At 45.2% G+C, this 14,697-nt stretch overlaps 1 protein-coding gene across 1 annotated transcript in view; it reads right to left on the bottom strand.

Moving 5' to 3' along the window:
* Positions 1–7,804, bottom strand: part of CTNNA2 (catenin alpha 2) — a gene marked incomplete at its 3' end in the record, with an annotated part of 719,772 nt that extends 711,968 nt beyond the window's left edge. Inside the window, exon 1 of the mRNA XM_015422279.1 lies at positions 7,703–7,804. Coding sequence (XP_015277765.1) covers positions 7,703–7,804 — 102 coding nt within the window. The remainder of the gene's footprint in view (positions 1–7,702) is intronic.
* Positions 7,805–14,697: the final 6,893 nt, after the last annotated feature.

Below are 14,697 nucleotides of genomic sequence, written 5' to 3'. Positions count from 1 at the left end.
GCCCCATGTATACTACAACACACATTGATAACCAGGGGTTACAATAGAAGCTTTTGGAAACTGAGGGCAATTCTCAGGTTTGCAAAAAGAAAAGGAAATGACCCCCCCCAAAAAAAAACCCGTTGAAAACTGAGATCTTGCGTGGAGGCCTTAAGAAATTTCAAGCCCTATTTAAGGTTGTGACGGCAGCCCTGAAACACGGCACCGAGCCTAGCCCACTTTTCACATAAACCCTTCTTCAGATTTCCTGCCACACTTTAAGAGCCATCAGGTAACCCACACAGTGCCTGATCATTAGAAGATGGCAACAAACTCTTCTGGAGACTACCTGCCACCTTATATGACAGCCAGGAGCCTCAGCACTTTCCTGCAGCAAGAAAGAGGAAGAAAATAGAGCAAACAGGAAGGGGGGAAACTGAGCCAGAGATGAGGAGAATAGGAATTCCTGTCCCTTGCTGTTCCTCGGGGTCCCCCTTTTGTCAATCAAAATGGGGAAGACTTTTAGATCTTCTTTACTATACTACCTACTTCGGCATGACCATTATGTGATTCTATACTTGCCCTATGCTTGGAATGAGGTGAATATGTAGCTAACTACCTTCTTTCCAAGTCTGTATAATAATGCATGAAGACATGTTCTGCCCAATACTCTACGCTCAATTGTCTGTAGCTTTATGCCCTTTATATAAGTTGTCAGGCTCTCAAAACAAGGATTTAAGTTCCTTGCAAGACTCAAATTCTGCTATACCAGGGATCTTGGTGAATCACCGAGAAGGTGCAGTCGCCTGTGCTAAATTAGGGATGGAAAATTTGTTCAGCATCAAAGGCCAAATTAGAAGTACATCATGAGTCATATTAAATTTGCATATTTTAGTTGCATGTGATGAACATATTATGGACAGCATTTTGATAAAAGGGAAAGTTGTTAGAATGTGTTGACACTATCACATCTTATGATTCAAAGGATACCCACAAAAATAACACAGAAAACAAACCATGAGTTGGCATATGAAAATGTTTATATACTCCTAGAAATCAAGGACTGGCAACACACATATCCAGTCGCTCAACTGAATTTAGGCTTTGCTGCCTTCCACTTTTCCAACCATTTAGCAATTTGGAATAGCTCTTAAGACATCTGCATGCCTATATAATGTTAGGAATGAGACTGATATTTTGCTTTATGGATTTATGTTTGCTGCCAAACACTACATGGACTGTGCACACACACCCATAGGCTCAAAGAAAGGTGACTGCTCTAAGCCTCGCATGTTAATGAGGTTTCAAATACACAGCTACCAGCCTGAGGGAGAAAAGCACACATCGCCATTATGGTCAGCAGAAACAACAACTTAAGGAAAAGCAGCCCCCATTGATGAACTGTTGAAAGACAGGTATTACACATCTCTGCTTTACATCTGAATGAGCATTTCCTGCCAGATGCCCATTTGATGACCAGGGAATGGCCAAGCTTCATCTGCACATCAAGGAGATTCCCTGACACCAACTTTCACACTTGCCCAGATGCCATCCCTTGAGTTAGGATCTTGTTACAATATTGCCCAACCCTTTAGGTGGCCACCCCTCACTACACGCAGCCAATGAGGTTAGTTTTGGGACGGACTAACAGATTTTCCCTCAAGTCTCCGCAGGATGCTCAAAAGTGCCCAACGGCGCTTGCACACAAACTTCGGTAAAAAAAACCACCCGTTTGCCATGGGTAAAAAAAACACCCGTTTGCCATGGAAGCGGCGCCTAGCGATTGCTGCTGTGATCGCGCCGCGCCGCTTCTTTGCCACGCTGCAGGATAGCCATGTGATCGGCACCTCACCCCCGAACCACAGTACCTCGACGGGACGTTGGATCGGGCGGCCGCGCGTTATTTTGCTCCGGGGCAAAGAGCCACGCTTCCCCCCCCCCTCGCATTTTCCGGCCCGTGTGACAGGGACCTAAAATGACTAAGTTAAAGGGATTAGGTCTCTTTAGCTTGGAGAAACGACAGGCTATTATCTGAAGGGACTCAAAAGAAAAACCAAGCTGATGTAACTTCTGATACACTGCCTTAAGACAAGGTGAATAAAAAACATTCCTGAGAATTAATGAAGAATTATAAGAGGGACTATGGCTTATTCGTTTAAAGAGGAGAACTCCCCTCCTCTACTTAAACAATCCAATTTAGAAGATTATTACACTTCAATTCCACTACAAAACAGGTTTGAGTGCTTGGAGGCTGATGCCAAGGGGTCTGACTGTCCGAGGCAAATTACTCCCAAAAAAGAACAAGCCTCGCATACTACAATACCACCACAAACCTCCAAATCTAGGGAGGGGATGAAGTTACTAGCTCATCAAACAATCCTGGTGATGGAAACTCTCAGAAAAATATTTGAACAACAAGAGAGGATGCTATTCTTACTTCAGGAATGAGCTATTCAGTCTGCTACTAGAAGCGGGGCGGGGGGTCTACATTGAAATCTAATATTCTAGCAATTGGGCAGTTTGGTGTAGTGGTTAAGTGCACGGACTCTAATCTGGGAGAACCGGGTTTGATTTCCCACTCCTCCACTTGCAGCTGCTAGATGACCTTGGGCAAGCCATAGTTCTGTCAGAGCTGTTCTCTCTAGAACAGCTCTGGAAAGTGTCTCTCAGGCCCACCTACCTCAAAGGGTGTCTGTTGTGGGGAGGAGGAGAGAAAAGGAGTTTGTAAGCCACTCTGAGACTCTGAGTGAAGGATGGGGTATAAATCCAATCTCTTCTTCTCTTCTTCTTCTATATGGTGTTTAAGCACTGTGAACTTTTTTCTATATATGAATTATCTATATGTTGGATCCCCAAGCATCGAGAATAAATCCAAATCTCTTCTTCTCTTCTTCTTCTATATGGTGTTTAAGCACTGTAAACTGTTTTCTATATATGAATTATCTATGTTACAAGCTAAACCAAGATGGGTTAGTCTGTCTGTAGCAGTAGAAAAGAGCAAGAATCCAGTAGCACCTTAAAAACTAACAAAATATGTGGCAGCTAAACCAATGACATCTAGGCAGTAATGATGAGGCATGTTGAAAGATAGAACATTATTTCTGTCCTTGACCCAGGTCCCAATGCGTAAACAAAATGAACTGCCAATGGTATTTATTTAGAATGGAAATTTTCATTTCCCATTCCGCCAAGGGCAGAGACTTTGCATTTCCATCTTCTTAATGAACACCCACCAATCCTATTTTGTTATGTTTTCCTAATGGCTTTCTTAAAATGACAGTAAATCTAATTAAGATCTACAGAAAGGCAGTGTCAGTGAGTAAACCTTCATAACTATTAGACAAAATTAAATCACTGCAGTTCAAAATAACAGTTCCTCCATTCAGAGAGGATATTCTAATGGCAAACCACTGCTGCACATCTGAACTGTTCCCATCACAGCATTTGGGAGGAGGGAGTACAATTTAATCCTGCAGAATTATGTTTTGTAATCACTCAATAAATTCAAACATAATAGTTAATTATGTGCGAGTTCTCTTTGTTTTTTGAGCATCTAGTACTTGTGCTCTGCGCTACAAAATACGACGGCCAAAAGGACTGGAATTTGCACAGTCTGAAAAGTGAGAGATAGGATACAGTTTGTGTCTCATCAATCACTCTCCCTATGAGCAATCATCTGGTTTATGATTTGCTTGCACATATCACTTGAATGGAGTACGCCATGGTTATCAGTGCATAAAGATAAGAATTTAAAATATGTTATCCAATAAGAGTGAATTTGCCTCCTATAATATTTTCTTATTCTGGGCATGCCTTATATTCTTCTATAATAGATACTTTGTACCTGTGTATTCTAGATCCCCTTGTGCGATAACAGTTTAATGCAATTTTGTGCTGTACAGCTGACAAGAGATCTACAAAGCACTAGTACTAGGAAGATAAAGACCGAAATGTACCTTCAACAGCAATAACCATTAGACTACTCATTATTTAAAGGTTGCATAACAGGTCACTGTCAACACTGAACACAGCGACCGATTTAAGCTCCTAGACTGCTGACAGTAAAAGAAGAAAATACTTATTCGGGGTATAGGCAACCTGGAAAAAAAGGAGTATGTCTTGATTTTGATGCTTTAGGGGTTTGGAGAGGCACTATCTTTTTTTGCTTCTACACTAGGAATGTCTTTCAATAATTCAGGAAATAGTGATACCATTAATACACATGACACTTTAGACTTAAACATAAGTTGAAAGACAGGTCTGTAAGGGAAGATCTTGTCTCACTTGCCTCTTTGAGGGGGTGAACCAGGCCCGTAGCCAGGATTTCTTAAAAGTTGGGGGGGGGGCACTCAAATAAAAATAAAATTCAAAAACTCACGCACTCTGGCTGGCTGGCCCCTGCTGGCCTTTCCATTAATCACCACCGCGCCCTCCTGCTTTGCCATCTCCAGCGCCAGTCCGCTAGGCTCTACCTTGGCCCTGGACCCCGCAGAGGAGAGTGGCGGCACCAAGGGGCTTGCTGGGGACTCGAGACTGGCATCCTCTGTGCTTCTTTCTGCAAGGAGCAGCCGAAGGGGCAGCCCCGTGTAGCAGTGGAACTAGATTTGCCTAAAAACTTGAGGAAACTGCATTCTGTGTTTCATTTCAGCCTCCTGAAGAAGGATTCCAGTTCCAGCCCGTGGCGTCCATCGAAACCGGTACCCCCTCCTATCTTGATTGAGGGCGAGGAACATTATGAGATCTCTAAAATCCTGGACTCTAAGATCAAACGTGGAAAGTTGATGTATTTGGTTGAACGGCTGAGGGGTGACATGACCGAGGTTTATAAGATTATGTGTGGGATAGAGCAGGTCGAGAAAGAAGTACTTTTCTCCCTTTCTCACAATACAAGAACTCGTGGGCACTCCATGAAATTGCTGAGCGGTCAGATTAGAACAGATAAAAGGAAGTCCTTCTTCACCCAGAGAGTGATTAACACATGGAATTCACTGCCACAGGAGGTGGTGGCGGCTACAAGCATGGACAGCTTCAAGAGGGAACTGGATAAACATATGGAACAGAGGTCCATCAGTGGCTGTTAGCCACAAGGTGTAGATAGGAACTCTGGGGCAAGGGATGCTCTGTCTTCTTGGTGCTTGGGGGGGGGTCAACAGTGGGAGGGCTTCTAATGTCCTGGCCACACTGCTGGACCTCCTGATGGCACCTGGTATTTTTGGCCACTGTGTGATACAGAGTGTTGGACTGGATGGGCTATTGGCCTGATCCAACATTGGCTTCTCTTATGTTCTTATCTGAATGGGCCAAGCCAGAGAGGGAAAAAGATTCGGCGGTGGTTTTAGGGCCAGGCTACACAATACACTGTTTAATGAGTAGTGTTTGTGTTCCCCCAACCCAATACGCTTACACCTCAGATAAACGGCACCTACAGGGAGTGTCAGTTTTAAGGCCTGCAGGAAACAATTCGACCCAGAACAGCAGCATGGGGAGAAAAGGAAGCTCCTCCCCCCCAATCCAATTAACAATGCCATAGGGCTAGAAATACAAGACTGAATAACAATGTGAACAGCACTGCCCAGCAATACTCCCTCTAAGCTGTGGAGCCTTGTGAGCAAAAATTCTACTTTGTGAGCTGCTGGCATTAAAGTTGTGAGCAGGCGATATGGCTACTACATAGATTAGTTTGCTCTGGAGCCCCACTTCCTTAGCTAAGACAAAAATGTGTGAGCCGGAGGCTAAAAGACTGTGAGCTGGCTCATGCCAACTCAGCTTAGAGGGAACGCTGCTGCTCAGGCCAATGTAATGCAAGCAAATGCAGAGTGTAGAACTGCAAATATATTTTTATTTAGTTAGTTAGTTGGATTTTTACCCCGCCCTCCCAGCAAAGCCGGCTCAGGGCAATATAGGCAATGTCATACCCATTCCCCTCTCCCACATGTCTGTCCAGCTACAGATCACATTCTGTCCAGCTACAGATCTAATTCTGTTACTAGACTGTCCTCCTGAACATTTCTGTTTTGCACATTTTATGAAATGAAAGTACTGTGGGAGATTCCCCGATTTCCTCAGGCAGGCCATTCTCCAGGGTGGGAGCCGCCACAAGAGAATGCACATGAGCAGGCAGTTGCTGATCTTACCACTTTTCATGGAGGAATCCCTGTTCAGAAAACCGAAGCTGCCGCAGTATGTATGTCAGCATCTCACAACAGGTGCTAGAATGTGTCTTTGTCTTTGCTTGCCACATTCTATGCATTTTCACTGTCAAAAACCCCAGACTCACTTAGGGCTTCACAAATTGTGGCAACTAGCCATGATGACTTAAGGGAACCTCCACATCCAGAGGCAGTACACCTCTGAATAACAGTTTTAACATGCAACATCTGGGGAAGGTCTTACCCTCTATGCCTCATTTGTTGGCCCTCCAGGACAACTGGTGGTCCACTATGTAAAATACATGGTTGGACTAGATGTACCACTAGCCTGATCCAGCAGAGCACTTCTTATATTCTTATGGGAACAGCAGCAGCAAAGATAAGAGACAGTTTGCATTTTTAAAACACTGCTCCAAAAAGCTCTTGTCTACTCCCGCCCCCCCCTTCCCTGGCCATAAACAGAGAAGGGACTCTGTTAGTTTCAAAAGTTCTACCCACATCCTCATTGTTATTTGGACAGTAATTGGCTTTAAAAGTTCTGTTATAGTGGAGGTCATATTTTTCTCAAGGGTTTGGATCGTCTCGTGAAATTCTTGATGTGAGACGTTTAATCCTTCTTGATTGCGTGTTCCTGAGTCCACCGCCATTTTGGGGCTTGTTTCAGGAATCGTTAGGCTATGCCCGGTTTTGGAGTTCCAAGTAAAATAAGACGTTACGGGCAATGTTCCCTCTAAGCCGTGGAGTCCTGTGAGCAAAAATCCTACTTGATGAGCTCCTGGCATTAAAGTTGTGAGCGAGCGATTCGGCTACTACATAAATGAGTTTGCTGTGAAGCCATCCCTTCCTGAGCGAAGACAAAACGTGTGAGCTGGAGGCTAAAAAACAGTGAGCTGGCTCACACTGACTCAGCTTAGAGGGAACACTGGTTACGGGTGCACTTACTGGACTGGTTTTCTTGTCTTTTGTTCTGAAGTTTTTTCCCATATCTTTTGGGGTGATCGCGGATCTGGAATAATGTGATTATTGTTGTTTAGGAGGGAAATAGTTGGGAGCTAGCTGATCAGGCGTCCGTTGCCATCCGCTCCAACGCCACGCCCCCCCCATCCTCTTTGTTAAGGGCAACAAGAAGCTTTCAGAAACTAGCAGAATCCCTCCTCCAATATGGCCAGCAGTAGTGGCAGCCAAACTATAAGTCATTAAGAGACAGAGGGCCTGTGCTTATCGAAAATACCAGGTGCCACAATTAAATGCCTAGGCATCCGGGTTGCTGGTACCCATGATTTGCCGAGCCCTGCCATAGCTGCCCAGCAAGTAGACACACTAATTCAGACTAATATACAACCAGATCCACACAGAATCTTATCTCATGCCTTTTCAGGAAAAAAAACATTCCATGAAGTTTGAAAAATACACAATTCCAGTAAGTTCAAGAAGGTTATCATCTATCTTAGATGTTTTACTCACATGCCAGGAAAGCAGTAATTGTGCAACACCACACTGATCATTATATAAAGTTTAAACAAAACATACCAAAACAATCAAAAGAGCAACTAGCACGGTGCCAGGTAACTTACCTGTGTAACTAGTGGCTCCAATAGCCTCTCTACAGTAAGAGTCCTGATTTCCAAACTTTTGGGGTCCCATTTTAAAATGATAGGTGAAGTTGCAGACGTCATGCTCCCTAGAAGAAAAACAAATCTGTTATGACTCTAAGCAGGAATCTAAGGTCATATTAGAATTGTAATCAGATGCTACCTTGAGAAATTGGCTACCAACAGAGCTACACAGCAGCAGTGTTCCCTCTAAGCTGAGTCAGTGTGAGCTAGCTCACAGTTTTTTAGCCTCCAGCTCACACATTTTTGTCTCAGCTCAGGAAGGATGGCTCCAGAGCAAACTAATTTATGCAGTAGCCAAATCACTTGCTCACAACTTTAATGCCAGTAGCTCACAAAGTAAAATTTTGGCTCACAAGACTCCACAGCTTAGAGGGAACATTGCATAGCAGTATAAGTGACTCTAAGGGATTCACGAATTACAGCTCACTGGGTATGGTGTACACTTTCTTTATAACATGAACAAACCCACACCCAAAAAAAGGCCTCAGGTACAACGCACACTTTTTTTGTAAAAATGTGCAATAAACTATTCGTTGACAGGGTCAAAACTGCAAGGTTTTACTCCAACATGGACAGATTTGCAACACCAGCCATGGAAATTAATGATTCAGCGTGAAGGAAGGGATTTAGGTAGCTGATAACCCTAGCTACTATGCTTCCATGGATGGCCCAAAGCAACACTCGTTTTCCTTGCCCCAGAGAAAACTCAAAACATAATGTTAAAAAATAGCCACAGCAACCCATCTCAGCTGGCCACACAGTTTAAAATAATCTACTGAAGAGGCATCGCTTCTCGGCCTTTCGGCGAAGATCAAGTGAAGTGTACGGAAGAGGCATTTGTGCAGAGCACAGTGCACCAGCATCCACACAACTCTACTTAGGAGCAACTCAAATGTATCTCAAAAGGTCGATCTAATTTATCAAGAGCTGTACTCATCTTACCTTTCTACACATTAAGGAAGTAACGGTTAGAAGCTAGAGAACTACAACAGATCCCAGTTGTGCACAAGTCATACAGTGCTATAATCTAAAGGGGTGTCTCAATCCACAAGGTTTACTCCCTCTGATACTCTGTGACAAGTTCCAATCAAATTGGTCTAAGTCTGTTCAGAGCTATCTGCTGAAAATGGGCGTTTGCCCCCAGGTGCTCCTGTCTTTTGGAACAGACCGAGCAAAATATATTAGCCAAGCAGAGAATCGAGGATATAGAACACCAAACTGATCTTTCCAGCATACAAAACATTAAGATGACGGCAATTATCAAAAATACTGTGGGCCCAGCCAACTATTTAACATCTCTTGAAGTAAAAGGGTTTAGGAGAGCCTTCACTCTGCCCTCCCTTCTGCTGTACTTGAAGGAAAATATAAGAATATTCACAGAAAGGCTTTGTACCTGCCCATTAAGGGAGGTTGAGACTACAGAGCACATGTTTTTTAGATGTCCGTATTATCAGGATTTTTGCTGTTCAGTCGCACAGTCGAGTCCGACTCTTCGCGACCCCATGGACCAGATCATGCCAGGCTTTCCGGTCTTCTGCCGTCCTCTGATCAGGTAGCGCGTAATAAAATTGTCACACCGCTGACTGAACAAATTCTGGGCCTCTCCGAAAAAGCTAGACTCGAGTTCCTTCTATCTGATAGAAATCCCAAGATTACCCACCAAGTAGCCAGTTTTTGTATGGTGATACTCAGATCATGGAAAGCCCAAAGCAGCTAGTTAGATATTAGTAGTTTGATATTAGATTAAATTTTGCTTTTGATGTTTTACTGTTGTATTTTAAAATCTTGGGATTTTGTAAAAGTTTTCTTCTTTTTGTATGACTGGTCTAAGGATTGTAGAAATAAACTAAAATAAAATAAACAGTGCTATAGGGTGCGGTCACACTGTCCCTTTGATCGGGATTCGCCGCTGTTTCCTCCCGCATTTAAAGTTTCTGTTCACATGCGCCAATCTGCCTCCCGCACCGAAGCAGGCTCACTCTCGCAATACTCTCACAATACTCGCGGGTTTTCCTGACCCTGGGAAAATCAAGTACTTTCCTGGCTCTCGCGCTTTGAATGCGCAATTTCACCTATATGGACAGCCCTCTTTCGCAATGATTGCGAAATGATTGCGAATAGGGCCATCTGACCACTCTCTGTAGGTTGGGTTAAAAAAAAAAAAAACAGCTTCCGGTTTCAACGCATGGGCATACATGCGCTTAAGAAATTTCTTTTTTAAAAAAAATGTCAGTGCTTACAGCATCCTGGTGGAGGCAGGAACGAGAGGTGGGGGCTCCGGCAGCCTGGATGGGGGTGGCAAGCAGGTGGTGGAGATGGCGCCCGAGCAGCACGTTAAAGCGTCCCGCGCCGCGCCGCGCGCCTTCCTGCTGGCCCAGAAGCGCCGGAAGAAGGCGCGCCAGGCCGGCGGCGACTGGGCAAATGGCAAGGATGGCCCCGTGGCCGCCCAAGAACAGCTGCTGCCGTCGCCGGATGGGGACGAGGGCGAGGGGGACAGCCAGCAGCACGTAAGAGGGATGGCTCTTGAGGGGTGGTGTAGACATGGAAAACCAGAACAAAACATTCCCGTTTAAATTAAAGCGGGAACAAGGCGCATTTACAGTGCCGTGTGACCTAGACCATAATCTCTTCCTATCGAAGGCCACTGTTTGAGAGCCCAGCAAAAGTGCAAAGCATGCATGATGTGCTCTGATGTTGTGCTCTGACCTGGATGGCCCAAGGCTGGCCTGATCTTGTCAGATCCCGAAAGCTAAGCAGGGTTGGCCCTGGTTAGTACTCGGATGATAGAGCACTGAGGAAATCCAGGGTTGCTACACACAGGCAGGAAGTGACAAACCACCTGTTTGTCTCTTGCTCTGAAAACCCCGTGGGGTTTCTGCAAATCGGCTATGACCCAAGAGCACTTTCCACCCGTGGTGTGGTGTTTTGTTTTGTTCGACGCATACAGCTTCAGAAGGGGACAACTGTGAGCAGGGGAGTGGTGGTGAATGCTTTCCATCCATCCCCTGTTCCAAATAGACCCTCAAGATGTTTCTTTCTTCTTCCCACTGGAGCAACACAAAGGGCTTTGATTATACCAGGACTCTTCAAGGCACAAAACAGCAAGCTCACTTCAGAGGCTGCGCAGAAGCCATGTGCAATCCCCTCCCCACAAAAAGAATCTCCACTTTTCATGTTTTAGAGGTCACATCAAAGCAATGGTATTCCCAGTAGTCATGTATGGCTGCGAGAGTTGGACTATAAGGAAGGCCGAGCGCCGAAGAATAGATTCTTTTGAACTATGGTGCTGGAGAAGACTCTTGAGAGTCCCTTGGACTGCAAGAAGATCAAATCAGTCAATCCTAAAAGAAATCAACCTTGACTGTTCCCTGGAAGGCCAGATAATGAAACTGAAGCTCAAATACTTTGGCCACCCAATGAGAAGGGAGCACTCATTGGAGAAGACCCTGACGCTGGGAAAGACTGAAGGTCAAAGAAGACGGGGACAGCAAAGGAGGAGATGGTTAGACGATGTCATACATGCAACGAACATGAAATTGAGTGAACTTCAGAGGACAGCAGAAGACAGGGGGGCCTGGCGTGACCTGGTCCATGGGGTTGCAAAGAGTCGGACTCGACTGTGCGACTGAACAACAACAACAACAAAACCCTATTTCAACATGACGACAATGCAAAATGCCACGTAAATCCCCTCCCTACTTCCGAAGCCAATCTCTCAGAAAGAAATCGCAGAGCCTCGAAACAGAAACGAAATGAAAGCTGAGATCTCGGCAAGTGTATAAATGACAAAAGTGGGATATTTTGCCATCAAAGTTTAAAACAGCAAAGTATTCCACTGAAAATATTTTTTTTCCCTTATGATTTCCCCATCAAAAACACATCACCAAATTGGCTTCCGGTCTGGCTAAGATGGAGGACTGAAGCGTTTCGCGAGCGTGCGAAGCGAGCGACGGCCACTTTTGACAGTTCCTTTGGCCTGATCCAACATTGGCATCTCTTATGTTCTTATGTTCTTATGTAAAGTATTCCACTGACAATATTTTTTCCCTTATGATTTCCCCATCAAAAACACATCACCAAATTGTGGGACTATTTTGCTGATATATCTTACTGGTATTACACTTAGATCATATCCTTCCGTGAAATGCAAGATTCATACACAGGGTTCCTAGAAGTCACCCATCCAGATCTAGAGTTGGGTCTGCTTAACTTTGGCACATTTGTGGCATGCGTAAGCATTCATAAGTGTGACTTTGGTACTGGACTATGCAGATGGCAATCATGCTTGACCACTAATTACGGTTGCCAGGTCGTGCCCGGCCATCGGCGGGGGATGGAGGGTAAGGTTGCCAGATCCATGTGGGGAAATTCCTGGAGACTTGGGGATAGAACCTGGGGAGGACAGGGACCTCAGTAGGGTACAATGTCATAGAGTCCACCCTCCAAAGCAGGCATCTCCAGCGGAATTGATCTCTGTGGTCTGGAGATGAGCTATAATTCCAGGGGATCCCCAGGTCCCACCTGGACATTGGCATCCCTACCACCAATGAGATCGTAGAACTGGAAGGGGCCTTCTGTCCAACCCTCTTGCTCCGTGCAGGAAATACCAACCTAAATAATACTCAACAGATGGCTGTCCAACTTCTGCTTGGTTCCATTACAAATTGGTGCCATCATCAGACTGCTACCCAGCCCCATAGCTAACAACTTTTTGCAATGAAGCCTAGCCTCCTATGGTTTTAGCCCGTAGATCTAGCTTTGCCATATGATGCAGCAGACAGCAAGTCTTTCCTTTTCCCCTGTGGCTAATCCTCAGGTATTTGAAGACTGCCCTCATGTCCCCACTCAGTCTTCTCAACACTAAACATGCCCAGTTCTCTCGGCCTTCCCTCATACTACTTGTTTTACAGAATTCTTTCTGGAACTTATTGCCCCCTCCTGAATGTGTCCCAGTTTGTCTTCATCTTTCTTAGTGGGGTGCCCAGACAATGAGTACTGTGAGGGCAAAATGGAGGAGATGTTTAGTATTTTTGTTGACGGGCATGGTTATCATTATTTGCTTATTTTTAGGGAACACATTTAATAAGCAAGGAACGTCCCCCATCGGCGGGGGATGGAGGGTAAGGTTGCCAGATCCAGGTGGGGAAATTCCTGGAGACTTGGGGATAGAACCTGGGGAGGACAGGGACCTCAGTAGGGTACAATGTCATAGAGTCCACCCTCCAAAGCAGGCATTTTCTCCAGGCTGAAAAAGAAGGGGAGTCCTCTATCCAAAAAAATCTCTCCCCTTTCCAACGACACACGTTTGTTTGTTTGTTTTTTCAGCGATTTTATACGAAACAGACGATACCGATTTATATATAAAAAGGAACTCTTTCCACTCTTTCTCTCCCCACCCCCACCCCCCTCTGTGGCAGGGACAGAAGGACCGAGGTATATGTCTGTGTGGAGGGGTGGAGAGAGAAAGACCGCAGCCAAGCCAAGCCTGCCCTGTGCGACCTGCTCCCGAGGCAGTGAGGAGAGGAGCCCCCCAGCTAATCTCCAGCAGCAGAGGCTGGGGTGGGGGAGAGAGGAGGGTGCCTCCTCCTCCTTCTCCTCCCGGGAGCCTGGCTAGCCGTGGCAGGGAGGCAGGGGGGCAGGAAGGCAGGCGCCCAGGAGGGAGGTGCGGTGGGCAGCTGGTATCCCTGCTCAGCAGCCCTTCAGCAGCAGCAAGGACGGCCCGGGCAGTAGCACGGGCTGAGGGCAGCGACGGTGAAGGGAGCCGAGGATTGGGGAGAGGCCCATTAAAATCACTGGGGGGGGGCAGGCCCCATGGGCCCCGCATTAGCTATGGGCCTGCAGCTATCACTATTAAAAAGTTTCTTCTAACATTCAAATGAAGCCTAGCCTCCTATGGTTTTAGCCCGTAGATCTAGCTTTGCCATATGATGCAGCAGACAGCAAGTCTTTCCTTTTCCCCTGTGGCTAATCCTCAGGTATTTGAAGACTGCCCTCATGTCCCCAACTCAGTCTTCTCAACACTAAACATGCCCAGTTCTCTCAGCCTTCCCTCATACTACTTGTTTTACAGAATTCTTTCTGGAACTTATTGCCCCCTCCTGAATGTGTCCCAGTTTGTCTTCATCTTTCTTAGTGGGGTGCCCAGACAATGAGTACTGTGAGGGCAAAATGGAGGAGATGTTTAGAGGAAGGGCAGGATAAAGCTGCAGCAGACAGATAAACCACAGAGCCACAATGATGGCTGGTCTCTGGGTATTGTGCACCAAAGTCAATTAAACTTTAGCCTGTATATGCAGAAGTATCTCCCTCTCTCTTGTGAACCTGTGAAATCGTACTAGGATCTCGGGGGAAGTTGTAACGTGGTATAACAGAAATCCCTTTGCATTTAATTTTGAACAAATGCTACACTATTTGTGCTGACTAATTTCATTAAAGAGCTTTCTAATGTGTTATAGCTTTTGCATTACAAAGCTGTATTCTAATTGGAAAATGAAATGGCTTAAGAGAAAGTACAAGCTTCTTTTATATCTTCATGAAAGTGAGTAAATGCTGATGTAAGAAGTTAAAGGTGCTTTTTCAAACTGCAATATTTAGGTAAAGGTAAAAGTTTCCCTTGCTCGAAAGCTAGTTGCATCCGACTCTAGGGGGCGGTGCTCATCTCCGTTTCCTTTTTTGTTTTTAAGCCCCCGGAGGGGATTTTTTATTGCATTTTTACAACACTACAAACTACAACAGAAAATGGGAGGGGGGACTACATTTATAGGATAAAGAAAGATACCCACTACTGACTAAAAACCCAAGAGAAGAGATCATCCCACCAGCTTAACCATCCATTTAGTGTTAATCCCGTTAATCTTACTATTAACTGAGTTAAGTTTAACATTATCTTTTTCAAATCTTAAATTTAACTGTCATACAGAAACACCCCAAAGCATCTCACTTCAACATTTTTT

The sequence above is a fragment of the Gekko japonicus genome, unplaced genomic scaffold (assembly GCF_001447785.1).
Source record: "Gekko japonicus isolate JY-2015 unplaced genomic scaffold, Gekko_japonicus_V1.1 scaffold570, whole genome shotgun sequence".
NCBI lineage: Eukaryota > Metazoa > Chordata > Lepidosauria > Squamata > Gekkonidae > Gekko > Gekko japonicus.
This window is presented reverse-complemented; position numbering and strand designations above follow the sequence as displayed.